General features: G+C 43.0%; 2 protein-coding genes across 8 annotated transcripts in view; one reads left to right on the forward strand and one right to left on the reverse strand.

Annotated features, from left to right (window-relative positions):
- KIAA1324 (KIAA1324 ortholog) overlaps positions 1–5,604 on the reverse strand; it is a 69,355-nt gene extending 63,751 nt beyond the window's left edge. For 3 of the 6 annotated variants that reach the window (XM_029949815.1, XM_029949813.1, XM_029949812.1), the window contains exons 1-2: positions 5,487–5,603; positions 5,140–5,348 (exon numbers count right to left, since the gene is read on the reverse strand). In XM_029949815.1, the coding sequence (XP_029805675.1) occupies positions 5,140–5,348; positions 5,487–5,490 (213 nt within the window). In that variant the 5' untranslated portion in view covers positions 5,491–5,603. Of the gene's footprint in view, positions 1–5,139; positions 5,349–5,486 lie in introns of all 6 variants that reach the window. The other 3 variants (XM_029949814.1, XM_029949816.1, XM_029949817.1) reach the window with 3 other exon arrangements.
- A 24-nt stretch (positions 5,605–5,628) lies between these two features.
- Positions 5,629–17,338, forward strand: C8H1orf194 (chromosome 8 C1orf194 homolog). Of its 2 annotated transcripts, none has more exons than XM_029949819.1 (5): positions 5,629–5,878; positions 15,035–15,151; positions 15,665–15,780; positions 16,141–16,268; positions 16,687–17,338. In XM_029949819.1, exons 1-5 carry the CDS (start codon positions 5,747–5,749, stop codon positions 16,755–16,757), a joined length of 564 nt encoding a protein of 187 aa, XP_029805679.1. In that variant the 5' UTR covers positions 5,629–5,746; the 3' UTR covers positions 16,758–17,338. The 2 variants fall into 2 exon arrangements, with proteins under 2 accessions (XP_029805679.1, XP_029805680.1); XM_029949820.1 differs by lacking the exon at positions 5,629–5,878 and adding an exon at positions 6,389–6,553.
- The last annotated feature ends 663 nt before the right edge of the window (positions 17,339–18,001 follow it).

Genomic DNA, 18,001 nt, shown 5'->3' on the forward strand with positions numbered 1-18,001 from the left:
AGTGTTTATTGAGTACTTATTATGCATCAGGAATTGTCCTAAGCACTTTAGATGTATTAACTCACTTAACTGTCATAATATGGTAATTAAAGGGTCTTTATTCATATTCTCATCACACTGATGAGGAAGTTGAGGCATGAGGAGATTAATTAACATTCCCACAGCCATACAGTTACTGAGTGGAGGAGCTGGAAGTTGAATCCACCCCACCTGGTATTTCCAGATCCCTCTCTGTACCACTAATCTGTCTCTTTCTCACAAATACATACATAAAAATGACGGTTTGAATGCTAGGATTCTAGGTGATTTTTACAGTCTTCTTTTTATTTTTTTCCCCAAGTTTTCTGTAAATGAAATACATCATTTTTACAATTTTTAAAGTTTTTCTTTTGAAGCCTGGAGCCTGAGTCAGATTCTGTGTCTCCCTCTCTCTGCCCCTCCCCTGCTTGCACTCTATCTCTGTCTCTCTCTCTCTCTCAAATAAAATAAACATTTAAAAAAACCCTTTGAAGTAAGGCAGATAATGATCAGTCTGGTTCAGTTTCAGTATACTCCTACCTTGAGACAGGAGAATAGACAAAATGACTTCCTAATGTCTTCAGATCTCAAAAATGTATTACTCTTTAGCCCCCTCTGATAGCAAACAAAAACAGTACCTCTTGCAACCCTGTAAATACTTCGTGATAAACGGAGACTTTAAATTTCCCCTCTTCACCCAACATGGCAGGATGTTTCAAACATCCAACCTTGATGATTCCCGATTAGAAGAGTCGCTTTAAATCTTATGCCTTCAGTGAAATATTTCCTGAAAGCTCAGAGGTCCTCAATGTTTTCTAGATCGACTCATTTCCCTGTGGAGTTCAGATGTTGAATAATGAGTTTGACGCAAATACAGGAGGAAATAAAGAAGCCCCGAAGCTATGCTCAGACAGTAAAGTGTGGTGCCGGGTCTCGGGATGTTCTCCCTCCTGGTACAGGGGCTGACTCCAGGGAAGTCAGACCTGTGAAAGGCCATCACTCTGCTCTGAGAGCTGTTCTCTCTGCATCCCCCACACCCACTCTAAAACCCTAACCAAACCCTCGGCTTGCCCCTTTCCGTCACCCTGCCCCTAAAGTCAGTCGCCAAACCCTCTAACCTTCAGTGTGTTTTTCATACCTACACCTGTCTGTGTGTCCCGTTACTACCGGCCAGCCCAATCCCTCTCTTCACCCCCTCCCTGACCAGTCTCCTTGCCCTATCTCCTCTCTCACCTTTTGGCCTACCTCAACCATGTTTACTTTTCTTTTTTATTTTTTTTAATGTTTATTTATTTTTGTGAGAGGGAAACAGAGCATGAATGGGGGCAGGGCAGAGAGAGAGCGAGACACAGAATCCAAAGCAGGCTGGCTCCAAGCTCTGAGCTGTCAGCACAGAGCTCGATTTGGGGCTCAAACCCACGAACCATGAGATCATGACCTAAGCCAAAGTGGGACACTTGAACTGACTGAGCCACCCAGGCGCCCCAACCATGTTTACTTTTCATTCATGCTAATCTGCTCTGAGCAGGCCAGAAATCCTTCAGGGATTCGCCACTTCGAATTTCTAACTTTCCAACCTTGATTTCTATTGTACCCCACACTGACTCCACATTCCAGCTTTATCTCCCATTGTACTCACACCTACTTCACATTTCAGCCGCCTGGTCTGCTTGCTATTCCCAGGATCCTTTGCATTTTCCTGGTGCACCTTTCCACTGGCCCTTCCCTCTCTGTAATCTATCTCTGCCCTTTGCAGTCCTACTGATTATCCCAGAAGTAGGTCAAGTGCTAATTGTCTGAATGTTTTCTTCTTTTCCTATTCACATCTATATTGCCACTCTTGCATTGTTCACCACATGTTAACCTTACATTATCATTTATACATCATTTGTGTACTTATCTTTTCTACCTACCAATATTTCTCTTTTTTTTTAGTTTATTGATTAGCTTTGAGAGAGAGGGTGAGAGAGAGAGAGGGAGAGAGAGAGGGAGAGCAGGGGAGGGGCAGAGAGGGAGAGAAATAATCCCAAACAGGCTCCACCCTGTGAGCACAGAGCCCAATGCGGGGCTCCAACTCAGGAACTGTGAGATCATGACCCAAGCTTAAATCAAGAGTCAGATGTTCAACCGAGCCACCCAGGCGCCCTTGCCTACCAATATTTCTTAAGCACCGATGACATGTCAACGGTATGCATTAGATGTTTTACATGTATGATCTAACTTAGTCCTCACAATAGTCTTGTGAGAGTAAGAATAATAGAGTATTATCATCCCCACTTTACAGATCAGGAACCTGAGGTTGCAAGAAGTTAATTAACTTGTTCGAAGTAGCAGCCTTACTAAGTGGCAGAGTCATCACTCACTCAATGAATTTTATTACAATCCAGGTATGCCAGATTCCTAAGCCCTACGAACTTTTAAGTATAGATCAAGAAGTCCTTTTGGGGAAGTCAGCGCTGGAGCCTCAGGACAAGGCAGACCTGGTAAAGAAGGTTTTCTCTCCTCTCTCATGAGATTTAGACTCTTTGTGCTATAGGAAAGTCTCCTTTGGCCTCAGTCAGCACTTGGCCCAGGCTAGCCCAGGGCTAAAGAAATGATTCATGAAAACAAATACCATACAGGATGCTTAGTTCCACTGGTGACCCTGATTATTAAATTGTGAAAGGAAACGCATGCCAGGCCCTGGCCCAGGTTTAGCAATCTAGAGCTCCCAGTTCTCTACCACTTCAGTCTGGGCCTCATGCTAAACCTTTCCGTTTCCTGGTTAGATCCAGAGGGATACCTCAGATTTCAGAAACAAGGCTAGAACACCTCTGCTGTCATTAAGGTTGGCCTTGGGCTGCTAAGAGTCCCTGCCAGAAATGCCCAACATGGACTCACAAGAAATTCATATGAAGATTAATAATAGAGAAGGGCTTAGTCTACCTTGAGTTGGTTTTTCACCATTTTAGGTTGGAAGCCCCCAAACTTGTTGAGTCAGTTCCTATTGCCAAATGAAGAACATTATAACAATGGGTTCATTCTCTTCCTTATTATGTTGAAGTCACGAGTGTCCAGCAGCCACTGTTTGCTCAAGGAGAGTCTAAACAGGATTTGCTGATGCCTTTGGCCAATGAGCATGACTCCTAAGCCACTTTCACTCTGGCACGGGCTGTGGATCGAATGGTAAAGAAGCTGAACAGGAAAGGGGGTTAGGTAACACAAATATGTTTTTATTTGTACTTTCCCTTTCAATACTCAAAAGCAATCCTTTTTCGGATAGTTAATATGGAAACCTCCATTCTACAAATCCAAAAACTATGTGGCAAGTGAAAAGCAGGACTGGAACCCTGGTTTCACTGAGTTGCACAGCCTTCCACTCCCCTAAGCTCATGTTCTGTGGCAAGACCTTCTGCTTAGGCAAATGTCGGCCACTTAACAAGGACTAAAGGCTGAATTTGTACCCAAGTTACAGTTCTCAGGTGTCAGTATTCTTCCCTCCCTCCAAACCAAGATGATACAACATGTTTAATTTCCCAAATGTCTCACATTTTCCAGAGTTGGCAAGATCTCACCAAGAAGTAGTAGTTGCGCTGTGACACTCTTACCTTCCAGTCAGAAGGCTCCCATGTTGGGTTCTTAGGCAAGTGGGCTTGCTTGAACTAGTTATCTCAGTTGGTTAGACCACAAGCCACCAAAGCCAGTAAGCCACACTTTCAAAATCATCCTGTTCCCAGCCATCTTTACAACAGGTCATAAAGGGGCTGAGTGGCAATGCAGATGGCCCAGTGGCCCAGGTCAGGTCATCACTGGGACTGACAAAAGTTACCAGAACTGCCATTAACTGGAGTAATTTGTATTATGTTCATGAATGAAGTAAAAAATTCCCTCTCTTCCCCCCCCTCACTTCCTCATGGATCTGTTATGTTGTAGACAGTCAATAGATAGAGCACTTTCATAATAATATATGTCCATAAGGGAGGGCGTTGTTGTTACTAATCAGTCAACACTGACAACTTACAAAAAGTATTTAAACCTCTTAAAACTCTAGCCAAGCATGACATCGGAGATGCCTTTTACAGGGCTAGACTATTGGTGTATTATGATTCTTTCACATTTCACAGAAATAACAGAACAACTTTTATTTTGCCTTCCCCAATGCAGTTCTTGTATTTCTTCGTTGTCTCTGCCATATGGTTAAAAAAGGGTTACTTGGAGAACAACCAAATATTGTTATTTCAACACTATAGAAACTAGTGAGTTTTGTCACTCCTTAATACCTTTGTGTATCCCTCCAAAAAGAATGCTCAAAGGCATTTTTTTATTGGAAGACATTCACTACCTATCGTCTGAATTGTTGGCAACATTTGAGAAACACCTTGAAAAAAACTTATGACGTACATCACCAAAGTCCAGAGAAGGAAAGTAGAGATTGGCGGAAAGTGAAATATTACAGGACTCAAAGTCTGGCCAGAGGTGGGTCTTGTGCTGTCAGGTACACTAAACAAAGCGCACTGGGGGAGGCACAGCATTTAGCAGTCTGCAAGGTAACCGGATGTTTAACAGGGAGGGGGGAGAGAGGTGACGGTTTCCTTCAGACCCCCTCACACAGCTCCCACCTTCACTCTCTTTTTTTTGAAGCCATGATAAAACCACAAGCATTCCTACTTTGCTCCTCTACTTTCCCCTGGCCTTCCTAACTCCTCTCTTACCCACTTCTTCCTTCTCACTTTCTAATTTGCCCCTCTTTATAATCTTTTGTTTTCAACTTCTTTTAAGGTAATTTCATTGCAGCTGGAAAACAACCCATGTCTTCTTCTTCCCTCATTCACGAGCCCAGGGACCCAGGTCCCTCCTGGGCTCCTTGGAGCTGGGACCTTCCCCCCCCCCCCCCCCCCCCCCCCCTGAGCTCAGCAGCCCAAGCTGTGAGGATGATCTATTTCGTGAGTCCTCCAAGTGGGCTGGCCTCTCCGTGACGCCAGTCTGCTCCTCTTCCCTCGCCCCCCCCCCGCGCCCCACGTCTCATCCCCAAAGAGACCTAAACTCCGTGGCCTCTGAAACTGTCTGTCTGGGTCCTCAAGGTCTCCGCCAGGATCCAAAATGTTTCTGACCAAAGTGGGGTCGGATCGGGGAAGACAGTACCTCTTTGCAGGCGTGAAGCTCCGGTCCCGCTGCCTGGGTCACCTGGAAGGCGGTCCCAGCCCAGAGTAGCAGCCGCAGAAGCCACAGTGTGCGCCGCTCAGTTCTTCCCCTGCGTCCGGCAGAGGGATGGAGGCTGCGCCCAGGCTCAGCCATAGCGTAGTCCTGAGCGAGCGGCAGCGGCGGCTCAGGTGCTGCGGCTGCTGCTACTGCTGGCAGAAGGCGGAAAAAAAGGGGAGGGAGGTTCACAGGGGGAGGATGCAAGGGGCTGGGCTCGCTTCAGTCACCTCCCTGCGGCTAGGCCAAGGCCGCCCATCCTTCCTCCTCCCTCCTTCCTCTTCTCCTCCTACCCATGTCGCCTTGGCAACCGCCTCCTCTTTGCCTCCGCGCGAGTGGGTCAGGGACCACGAGCTCTTCTGCCGCTCACCTGCCGGTCGCCATGGCAGCCGCCACCGCTGGCGCGCGCCGCGTGGGAGGGCGCGCGCCCGGGGTCTGCAACCGGCCCAACAGGCGGGCACAGCGGGCGCGTAAAGAACGCAGTAGAAACATCCTCTAAGCCATCGCCACCAAATTCACCTTTTCCACAGCCCTTTTGGGCCATGGACCTTTTATGAGCATCCCTAGTTTTGCAGACGTGGCGTTCGACAAATACTTATTTAGCACCTCCTGTGTGTGGAGCGATAGAAGGAAGATTGAGACGCCATCTCCCCTCCAGAAGTTACAGCTTGCAAGAGTGGCCCCGGTACGTGTTACTGCAACAGCCTCTTCTGGAGATCTTACCTTCCGTGCCACCAAGTCCTTCCGTGCCTTTACAACCGGCTCTGTGCGAAGCCTTGAGACTGGCACAGTTTGGCCGGTTTAAGCAAGGTGTGTTTCTGTTAGCCTGCAATTTTCTAAGCACGACCTTTGGGCTTTTCCGTCTCTTGACATCTTTCATCGCTTTGAAAAATCCTTCTGTTAGATACGAGGTAGAAGGAAATTCATCTGGGTTATCTTTTAGGACTTCTTTCCCGCAAATGAAGTCTTTTGCAGAAGTCCTGCACGCCAGGAGGCCGGCATTTTTCAACTAAGCCTCCCGAGTGCAAATGCAGGGCCTCCCTGGTACACTCAGTGGCGCTTTCCCTCTGCGTTCCCAGGAGCTCCCTCCCAAGGGGCCTTCCGCGCTGCACCGCCAGGTGGCGACCTCCTCGTGGGGAACTCATCTCAGTCACAAACGGTGGGCCAGTTGCTTGGCAACCGAAACTGGGCGTTCCAAACAATTGGGACCCGGGATCCTCCGCGTGCGTTGTGTGCGGCTGCGCGGGCCCCCCCATCCCTCACACCGGAGCTTTTTACCATGCCTTTCACCCGAGACCCTTTCCAGCACCCTACGTTTGAAAACGATGATTCCTACTTGGGAAAATCCCGGGCTTCCAAGGTACTGTGGTTTCTTGCGCAGATTCCCACCAGGGTCGATGGCACTCTTCTTTTTGTTCGCCTAATGGGCAGAGATGGTAACTTAAAGGACTCTGGTGAGGACACTGAGTCAGGTACCGGACAAGTTTGTTTTTTGCCTGCCTCCTTGGCCCTATATTCAGGTCGGCTAACGTTTCAGAGGTGCTTTTGAGGAAAGTGAAGTAGAGCTCTAGCCCAGAGGAACAAGGGGCTCCCGTTGCCCAAAGCAATGCTGTGTAATGTGGCTTAAACAGGCTCAGGTCCCGCCAAACCACCCTTTGCCCTGTTTGGAAAACTGTTCTCAGAAGAGATATGAGATATGGAATGGGAGAGAATCCTCTGGAAGCCACCATGTCATGCTTTATACACCTGTCTTCACACCATCTCTGTCTTTTGGTTAACGCTAGAATGTGTTTGTGTGTGCGTGTGTGTGTCAGTGATTTGGGAATTTAGATGATCTTTTTGGTTTTTACTGGTAGAGGTACTTGGAATGCTTGAAGTGGTGCGAAATCTGGTGAATTAAATAGTAATTGTGGCTTAATAACAGGATCAAAGATCCTTTTGTTTATTCAACATTTATCATTTACCATATGCCAGCAATCTGCTCAACAGTGAGGACGTATGGATGACTTACTATAGCTCCTGCTCTTGAGGAACTCTAGTAGAAAAGCTGACTGACAACTGCAACAGCAAAAATGCCTGCACAACAGCACAGGCGTTATGACAGAGTTACACATTGTATGTTAGGAGAATTGGGAGCTTAAAGGAAAGCTTCCCAGAACAGGTGAGTTTTCACATTCACATATGAATGTGAGCCAGGTGAGGGAGGAGGCAGAATGTGAGTTAGGAAAAAGGAAAGAAGAACCAGACAAAGCAGAGGAGGCAGTGGGTATCCATACATGGAAAGGAGAGAAAAAGTGACCTATTTGGGACCAGAGTCCTGAATCGCTGGAGTGTCAATGTGAGATGGAGGAGGGGAGAGAGCAGAAGTTGGAGTGACCTTGTTGGACTGAATGTGCTGCGTACACCATGCTAGGGAGCTTGGCTTCCATCCTGGATGCGCCAGCGCATCATGTCAGGATTTTAAGCACTGGAGTGACACAATCAATGGGTGTCTTAGAAAGCACGGTGGCAGTGGATTGGGTAGAATGGGCGTTGGGACAAGGAGAATCAGTAATCAGGCAGGAGCCTCAGGAGACAGCAGGCTCCAGGAGGAACGGGTCTAAAGCAGGGGATGGCAATAAGGTGCGGATGCGAAAAAGATGCCAAGGGCAGGACTGATGAGACTTTGTGGCTGGATATGGATGGGCCCACGAGAAGGGACGAGTCTAGGATAGCTCCTAGGTTTCTGAGGACCTAATCAATGCCATTTACTGAATGAGGGATCCAGGGGAAGCAGGTTTGGGGAGAAAGATGTTAAGATCATTTATGTAGATGTTGTTTTTGTGGTAGGACTCTTAAGTGAAGATGAAGAGCAGGCAACATGGTTGAGAGTTGTGGATTGAAAATGTATATCAGGAAATCAAAATAGCCATGTGGTGGTTGAAGCCACAGGAAGAAATGAGCTCCTCCAGTGAATGTAGGAATACAAAAAACAAGTGAAAACCTTGGAGAATGCACTAAGGGGCAGAGAAAGAGAAAGTAATGCCAACAAGGGAGCTGAGCAGTAACAGCTAAAGGCAAGAGGAAAACCAGGAGGACGGGACCCACAGAGCATGGAGAGAACATTTGAAAGAATCTAAATCATGGTGTCAGAAACTGCAGAGGTCAAATAAGATCCGGTCTGGAAAGGATCCACCTAACCTAGCTAGAGCTAAAGATCATTGGTCACTAACATGAGCAGTTTCAGTGCTTGCTTGAGAAAGGCCAGATGCAGTGGCTAAAGAGGAGGTGGAAATGGGGAAGAAGTGGAGATAGTAAATGTCGACTCTTTTTTTTTTTATGTTTTTTATTTATTTTTGAGAGACCGTGCAACCAGGGGAAGGTTAGAGAAAGAAGGAGGGAGATACAGAATCCGAAGCAGGCTCCAAGCTCCGAGCTGTCAGCACAGAGCCCGACGCGGGGCTCGAACCCTGAGATCATGACCTGAGCCGAAGCCGGACACTTAACCACTGAGCCACCCACGTGCCCCGTAAATGTCAACTCTTGAAGTCTAGTTCTGCAGGGAAGGTGATAGAGTGGTAGTGAGACAGCGATAACAGAATGAGAGAGATGTTGAGTATACAGGATGCCAGGATGCTGCAGGTCTCTCTGAAGCACAAGAAAGGCTAGTTCGGGGGGTGGGGTGGGGAAAGGTTGTTCCTTTATATTATTTTTTTGAAATATAATTTACAGTGTTATATTCATTTCAGGTGTACAACATAGTGATTTGACAATTCTATACATCACTCAGTGCTCACCACACTAAATGTACTCAACTGTCACCATACAACATTATTACAGTATTACTGACTGTATTCCCTATGCTGTACTTTACATGCCTGTGACACTTTTGTTTTGTAACTGGAAGTTCATATCTCTTAATTTCTTCACCTATTTCACTCATCTCTCTACCCACTTTCCTTCTGGCAACTTTTAGTTTTTTCTCTGCATTTATGGGTCTGTTTTGTTTTATTTTTCAGGCTCCACATATAAGTGAAATAATATGTTATTTGTCTCTCTTTGACTTCTTTCACTTAGCATATAGCCAGGCTCCATCCATGTTGTTGAAAATAGCAAGATTTTTCTTTTTTATGACTGAGTAATATTCCATTGTGGTTAGATAGATGAATGGATAAAGAATAAAGATATAGGGGCACCTGAGTGGCTCAGTCGGTTAGGTGTCCAATTCTGGATTTCAGCTTAGGTCATGATCTTGCAGTTGGCAGGATCGAGCCCCAGACTGGGCTCTGTGCTGACAGCGTGGAGCCTGCTTGGCATTCTCTCTCTCTGCCCCTCCCCCCCCACTTTCACTCTATCGCTCTCAAAATAAATATTAAAAAAATAAATACATATAGATATACAGATATCACATTTTCTTTATCCATTCATCTATCGATGGGCACTTGGATTGCTTCCATATCTTGGCTATTGTAAATAATGCCGCAGTGAACACAGTCCATATATCTTTTTGAATTAATGTTTTCATTTTCTTTGGGTAAGTACCCAGTAGTGGAATTATGGAATTGTATGGTATTTCTATTTTTAATTTTTTCAGGAACCTCCATACTGTTTTCCTCAGTGGTTGCACCAACTTACATTCCCATCAACAGTGCACAAGAGTTCCCTTTTCTCCACATCCTTGATGACACTTGTTATTTATGTCTTTTTTTTTTCCTGATCTTTTTGATACTAGCCATTCTGACTCATGTGAGGTGATACTTCATTATGGTTTTCATTGCAATTTCCTGATAATTAGTGATGTTGAGCATCTTTTCATGTGACTGTTGGCCATCTGTATGTCTCCTTCAGAAAATGCCCATTCAGGTTCTCTGCCCATTTTTTAATCAGGTTTTTTTCTTTTTTTGGTGTTGAGTTGTATAAATTCTTTATATATTGTTCATGTTAATTATCATATATATTGTTTGCAGTTATTTCCTTCCATTTAATAAGTTGTCTTTTCAATCTGTTAATGGCTTCCTTTGTGAAAAAGCTTTTTATTTTGGTGTACTCCCCTATTTTTGTTTCTGTTTCCCTTCCCTTAGGAGATATAAGTATTTTGCTAAGGCTAATGTCCAAGAGATTATTGCCTATGTTTTCTCTTAGGAGCTTTATGGTTTCAGTTCTCACATTTAGGTCTTTAATTCATTTTCATTTTGTTTTTGTGTATGATATAAGAAAGGGGCCCAGTTTCATTGTTCTGCATGTAGCTGTCCAGTTTTTTTCCTAGCACCATTTATCAAAGAAACTGTCTTTTCACCATTATATATTTTTGCCTCCTTTGCCATAGATTAATTGACCATAGAAGCATGAGTTTATTTTGGAGCTCTCTATCCTATTCCATTGATCTATGTGTCTGTTTTGGTGCCAGTACTATATTGGGTGTTCTTTTTTTAAAAATTTATTTGTTTTAATAATCTCTACACCCAGTGTGGGGCTTGAACTCATGACCCTGAGATCAAGAGTTTCATGCTCTTCCAACAAAGCCAGCCAGGCACCTCAAGTACTATATTGTTTTGATAACTATAGTTTTGTAGCATGTCTTGAAATCTGGGATTGTGGTACCTCCAGCTTTGTTCTTTCTCAAAATTGCTTTGGCTGTTCAAGGTCTTTTGTGGTTCCATAAAATTTTAGGATTATTTGTTGTAGTTCTGTGAAAAATGGTATTGGTATTTTGATGGGATTGAATCTTTAGATTGCTTTGGGTAGTATGGACATTTTAACAATATTAATTCTTCCAATCCATGAACATGGCATATCTTTCCATTTGTGTTGTTTTCAGGCTTATAATGTTCAGAGAAGAGGTCTTTCACTGCCTTGGTTAAATTTATTCCTACATATCTCACTAATTTTGGTGCAGTTGTAAATGGGATTGTTTTCTTAATTTGTCTTTCTACCACTTTGTTATTGGTGTATAGAAACAACAGATTTCTGTATATTAATTTTATGTTCTGCAACTTTACTGAATTCATTTATTAGTTCCAATAGTTTTTTGGTGGAATCTTTAGGGTTTTCTATACATAGTATTATGTAATGTGCAAATAGTGAGTTTTACTTCTTCCTTACCAATTTGGGTGCCTTTTATTCCTTTTTCTTATATCATTGCTGTGGCTAAATCTTCTAATACATGTTGAGTAAAAGTGATGAGTATGAACATACTTATTTTTGTTCCTGATCTTAGAGGAAAATCTTTCAGTTATTCACAGTTGAAATTGATATTTCCTGTGGGTTTTCATATATACCTTTATGATGTGGAGATACATTCCCTCTATACTTACTTTGTTGAGATTTTTTTTGTCATGAACAGATGTTGTATTTTGCCAAATGATTTTTATGCATGTATTAAGATAATCATATGGTTTTTATCCTTCTTCTTGTTAATGTGATGTAACATATTGATTGATTTGTGAATACTGAGCCACCCTTGCATTGCTGGAATAAATCCCACTTGGTCATGGTGAATGCTCCTTTAAATGTATTATTGAGTTTGGTTTGCAAATATTTTGTTGAAGAGTTTTCCGTCTATGTTCATCAGGGATGTTGGCTTGTAGTTTTTTTTTTTTTTTTCATTTGTAGTGTCTGTCTGATTTTAGTATCAGGGTGCTGGCCTTGTAGAATGAATTTGGAGGTTTACTTCCTCTTCTATTTTTTGGAATAGCTTGAGAAGAATGGGCAGTAACTCTTTTCTTAAAATTTTTATTTTTGAGAGAGAGAGAGAGGCAGGCAGAGAGAGGTAGACAGAGAATCTAAAGCAGGCTTCTCACTATCAGCACAGAGCCCAATGTGAGGCTCAAATTCACAAACTGTGAGATCATGACCTGAGCCAAAGTCAGATGCTTAAGTGACTGAGCCACCCAGGTGCCCCAACTCTTTTTTATTTTTTTTATTTTTTTAAGATTTTTAAACATTTATTTATTTTTAAGAAAGACAGAGACAGAGTGTGAGTAGGGCAGGGGCAGAGAGAGAGGGAGACACAGAATGGGAAATAGGCTCCAGGCTCTGAGCTGTCAGCACAGAGCCTGACGCAGGGCTCAAACTCATGAACCATGAGATCATGACCTGAGCCAAAGTTGGCCACTTAACCGACTGAGCCACCCAGGCGCCCCAACCCCAACTCTTCTTTAAATGTTTGGTAAAATTCATTTGTGAAGCCATCTAGTCTTACACTTTTGTTTGTTGGGACTTTATAATTACCCTTTCAATTTTGTTACTAATAGTTGGCCTATTCAAATTTTCTATTTCTTCCTGATTTAGTTTTGGAAAATTCTACATTTCCAGGAATTTATCCATTTTTTCTAGATTGTCCAATTTGTTGGCATATAGTTTTTCATAGTATTCTGTTGTAATTATTTCTGTTTCTGTGATGTTGGTTATTATTTCTCCTCCTTCATTTCTCATTTTATTTAAGTCCTCTCTTTTTTTCTTTTTCTTGATGAGTCTAGCTAAAGGTTTATCAATTTTTTTGTGTTTTCCAAGAACCAGCCCTTGGCTTCATTGATCTTTTCATGTATGTATCTGTATTTCATTTATTTTTGCTCTCTGATCTTCATTTTTCCTTCCTTCTACTAACTTTGTTAGTTGTTAGGTTTTCGTTTGCTCTTCTTTTTCTAGTTTCTTTAGGTATAAGGTTAGATTGTTTGATTATTTTTCTTGTTTCTTGATGTAGACCTGTATTGCTATAAACTTCCCTCTTACAACTGCTTTTGCCAAATCCCAAAGACTTTGGACGGACCGTTGTGTTTTCATTTTCTATTTTTTGATTTCCTGATTTCTTAGTTGACCAATTGGTCATTTAGTAGCATGGTTTTAGCCTCTGTGTTTGTGTTTCCTTTTTTTAAATGTTTGTTTATTTTTGAAAGAAAGAGAGACAGAGTGCAAGTGTGAGAAGGACAGAGAGAGAGGGAGACACAGAATCCGAAGCAGGCTCCAGGCTCTGAGGATGTGGGGCGTGAACTCACAAGCCGTAAGATTGTGACCTGAGCTGATGTTGGACGCTTAACAATTGAGTCATCCAGAACCCCCAGATGATTGTGTTTCTTTCAGGTTTTTTTTTTCCTTCTAATTGATTTCTAGTTTCACACCATTGTGGTTGGGAAATTTGTCTTCTTAAATTTATTGAGACATGTTTTGTGGCCTAATATGTGACCTGTCCTGGAGAATGCTCTATGTGCTCTTGAAAAGAACGTGTAATTCTTGTGCTTTGAATGGAATGGCTGTATATATCTGGTAGGTCCATCTGATCTAATGTGTCAAAGCCATCATTTCCTTGTTGGTTTTCTGTCTAGATGATCTATCCGTTGATATAAGTGGGGTAAAGTCCACTAGTATTATTGTATTTTATCAATTTTTCCTTTATGTCTATTAATATTTGCTTTATGTATTTAGGTGTCCTGTGTTTGGTACATAATTGCAATTTTTATATCTCTTGTTGGATTGATCCTCTATCGCCTTTATGTGATTCTTGATACAGTCTTGATACAGTAAAGTTTATTTTGTCTGGGGGAGGAGCCAAGATGGCAGAACAACATGAAAGTCTCTTCCGTCTCACATACATGAAATTACAGCCAGATCAACCCTAAACTTAATCCTGCATACCTAAAGTTTATTTTGTCTGATATAAGTATTGCTACCTGGCTCTTTTTTTCTTCCATTTGAATGAAATATGTTTTTCCATTCATAAGAGTTATCCTTGGGTAAAAGGGACATCTCTTTCTTGGAGCTAGGACATTGGATGTGAGGATGGGATTCATGCTCGACAGTCTGGACTTTCTCAATGAAACACAGTCTCATCCTTCTACTCAATGAGGACATGGCGAGGCTTATGTAGCTTTTGAGGAATGGGAGGAAATCTGCCTATGACTGCATCATAGATTTGTAGTTTTCTTATTTCATTTGTCCTCTTTTTTGGTGATAGCACACTGCCTGGCACATACTATTCAAATAATGTCTAACTGACCTGAGTCACCAGCACTTTGCCATATATAAAGGAGAGGAGGGTTCCAACATTGGATAGGTTGAATTTGATTTCTACTAGGTTGGACTTGTACTCGCTAGAATTCAGCCATCATTCAAACAGTATTTCATTTTTGAGTGCCATGTGTTAGGCTGCTGTTCTAGACACTAGGGATACATTATAGCTTTACATATAATGAAGAACTTAGTTATGTGCTTTTCACGTTCATGCTTATGGGGTTGTATTTAGAGGATTAACTAGCCAGTGTATTTTTTCTTTGACATTTCTGCAATCACAATAACCCTACCCTGCTTTCTGATATTTTTCTCTCCCTGCTTAATCACTGCACTCTCCTGATTCTCCTATTTCCGCCTGCCTTAGGGTCCTTTCTCTTTCCTCCCCCCTCCCCCATTATAATACTGTGCAATCGTAAGCCCTTTTGGCCACACTCCTTTTGCAGGCTTCAGCTACTACTTCATATGGACGGCCCTCAGACCTCTACTACTTGTTCTGAGCTCTCCTTTGACTTGCACACTTCCCATTTTCTACCTGTTGACTGCATTCAGATCTCTTGCCTTTTCTTCAAACTCAGGACATCTAAACCTGAGCTCATCATCTTATCTCCTCTGCACTCTTTACCCCCGTCCCACTTCACCCCTTTCCCTGTATTCTTGGCCTACTTCTGCCACTTCTAAGATTGAAAACTTAGGAGCATCAAAAGCCTGTGAATCTTGCCTCATATTTGTTCTTCCCTTTGAAGATATCCCTCTGAGGTTCAGTTAACATAGGGTGGAATACGGAGATGGATGTCACTGAAGCCATCACATCAGCAACACCTCCGTAACCACGTCCTGTGTGTGGTTTCTTTTGCAGAAACTGCCATATAAGAACCCAACTCACCTTGCTCAGCAACAGGAACCCTGGAGTCGGCTCAGCTCAACTCCCACAATCACTTCCATGAGGCGGGATATATATTTTTTTGATCCTAAGGTACCTAGTATTGAAATGCTATTTCTCTTTACATCCGCTTAGGACTTCTGACTATCGTTTTTGGGAAAGTAGTCTGTCCTTAACTGCATCAGCATCTTTATTTTATCCCCAATCCAAGATCCTACCAAATCCAAAACCAAATACCAATTTATCTGACCTCTGGGAAGGTGGAAGGCTTGGGTTTTGCTCCAGTTGATTATCTGGAGCAAGTTGTTTTCTCACCAGACTTCTCTTCTGATTGTAACCATAAATGAAGTAAGGCCCATCAAGCCCAACTGGAGGACAGTATAATTATTTCCGTATCTCCAGTGAGAACTCACCCCTCCTTAGGCCTACCCATGACACAATTCTATACTGACAAGAGTTAAGAGGTCTTTGGTGTGTAAGGAGTTGGTGGGTCTCAGGCACAAAAGGGGTTCACTTTGCTTTTGCAGAAAAGTAGAGCCCAGCAGAACCTGACTAGAGTTGGGGTACAGGGCAAGTTAACCCTCGGGGGGTTGACTTCCTCTGTAGATACCAAAGGATGACCTGGACTTCCGCTTAGCAGCCTTGTACAACCACCACACAGGGACATTCAAGAACAAAAATGAGATACTCTTACATCAGGAGACCACCCAGGATACCCATGGGTAAGTGGTGGAGGTGGAGCCTCTCCATCTTAAGGACAATGCCATCTAGTCAAGTAAGGTAAAGTGTTACCTGGGAAATAAAAAAGATAACCAACAGGCACTCATTTGTATACAGATTTCTATATTTTTACATCTGTATCTGTATTGCAATTAATTTTTATTACCAAAAGTGAATAGCAATCCTCCAGGATTGTGCTTATCTGTATACACAAACAAAAGCTTCAGTTAATTCCACTGAAAAAGATAAAAACAAAGTTGGGTGCATTATTTCTGAGGCTGCATGCAACTATCTTTCCCTCCTCACCTTTCTCCTTCTGATTGATTTCATTCTCCCCTGTTCTTCCCTATACCATCTTCTAGAATCAAGACCCAATTCCCTGGAGAACCTTTACCCCCTCCTCTGCCACCTTCCACCACTTCCTGGGCTAACATCAGACACTGGATCAGCCCTCAGAAGGAGTCTATCCACAGCATCCAGGGATCCATAGGTAAGGGTTAGAAGACTGTGGGGGCAGATGGGTGCCACAAGTTTTTTTTTAAATGAACCTAGGAATCAGGGAGTTGAGGGGATTGGCCACTAGGGAACTTCAGGGATAATTTAGGATCTTGGAATAACGGCATATATCAGGCTAAACCCATGGGACATGGTGCCTAGAAGCTAGGAAATGAATTCAACTTTTCAGAGCCTTTAACTCAGTCTTAGTTCTAGGGGACAAAATGTCTAGCAAAGGGCAGAAACCTGAGAGTGAAAGACCGATAGCTGTCTCCCATCAATCGTCTATGTGCCAGTTTCCCCAGTTGTTACAAGAACCTTCTCCACAGTACCCAGAAGTGTACAGATTACAGGTTCCCAAAAAAGGCAAAAGTTGAAATTCACAGCCTGCTCCCTCTTCTTTTTCTCCACAGTGTCCCCTCACACTGCAGCCACCAATGGAGGCTACTCCAGAAAGAATGATGGTGGCTTCTTCTCTACCTAGTGCTCACAGGCCCCTGGAGTAATTAATCATAGTGAAACATCCTGTCGCCCACCTCCATTAAATAGATTTGTGCCGGATGAAGCTTGAGGTGTGTTACCCATGGACTAAAAGTTGACACTTGAGTACTCTCAAAATATTGAAGTTTCCCAACTTCTAGAAATTAGTCCTGTTGGGACATATTTGCAATTTGGAGTCATCTTGCTGAAAAGTTAAGGATTTAGAAGTTATTCCAAACATAAGATATATCCATTCATCATGTCTTGCAAACTTTTGTATGTCAGGCACTGAGCTGAGTGTTGGGGAAACAAGACTGGAGATAGCGTATATTCTTAATGAGCTTACACCACCATAATCCTGGTAGTTCTATGTGGCTTTAATAGTTATGATGAGGTCACACATAACATATTTCAGATCAAGTGGATTTTGTCATCTACTGGGCTCTTCTTTGCCATGAGGACTCCATCTCTCTGGTCATGGCTTCTTGCCATTGTTCATTCGCTAACTCTGCTGTCTTCTTGCCTGGGAGGCAATTCCCTTTTCTTTGTCAATTTGTGCTATGAAATACAGCCAGTTCTTCTAAACAACAGTTCCATAACCTGGTGCTTGGGCTTGGAGGGACCTAAAAACTGATGCATTATGTGGCTTCTAAAATTACAAGTCACTCAGGGGAAACCTGCTGTTAAATTGGGCAAGATATGGAAGACCTTTTAGAATACGGAAGGGTAAATTCCCATTCCTAAATTTGGACAGCATATGCATTATTGTTTTTTACATTTTTTAAAATCTATTTTTATGAGAGACACAGCAGGAGTGGGGGAGGAGCAAAGAGAGAGGGAGACACAGAATCCGAAACAGGCTCCAGGCTCTGAGCTATAAGCACAGAGCCTGACGTGGGGCTGGAACCCACAAACCATGAGATCATGGCCTGAGCTGAAGTCCGATGCTTAACCTACTGAGGCCCCCAGGTCCCCCAGCATATGCATTACTCAGGTACACATGGTCCTTAAGTTCCACCAAACTGTCACAGCCCTTCTTCCGCAGAGATACTCCAACCTATTCAGATAGCTATCTGCTGCCCAAGTGGCAATATGAAGTTTCGATTCTCATTATTTATAATGATTGAAAGTGGCTGAGAAGGGTGACTCTCCAGATAATCCTCTCATGCAGGTTATTCGATACTCAATATTTAAAAGTGTATTAATGTGACCCATTCGTCAAGGTTTTTAAAAATACAGACTTATAGA

This window comes from Suricata suricatta, chromosome 8 (assembly GCF_006229205.1).
Source record: "Suricata suricatta isolate VVHF042 chromosome 8, meerkat_22Aug2017_6uvM2_HiC, whole genome shotgun sequence".
In the NCBI taxonomy this organism is placed as follows: Eukaryota; Metazoa; Chordata; class Mammalia; order Carnivora; family Herpestidae; genus Suricata; species Suricata suricatta.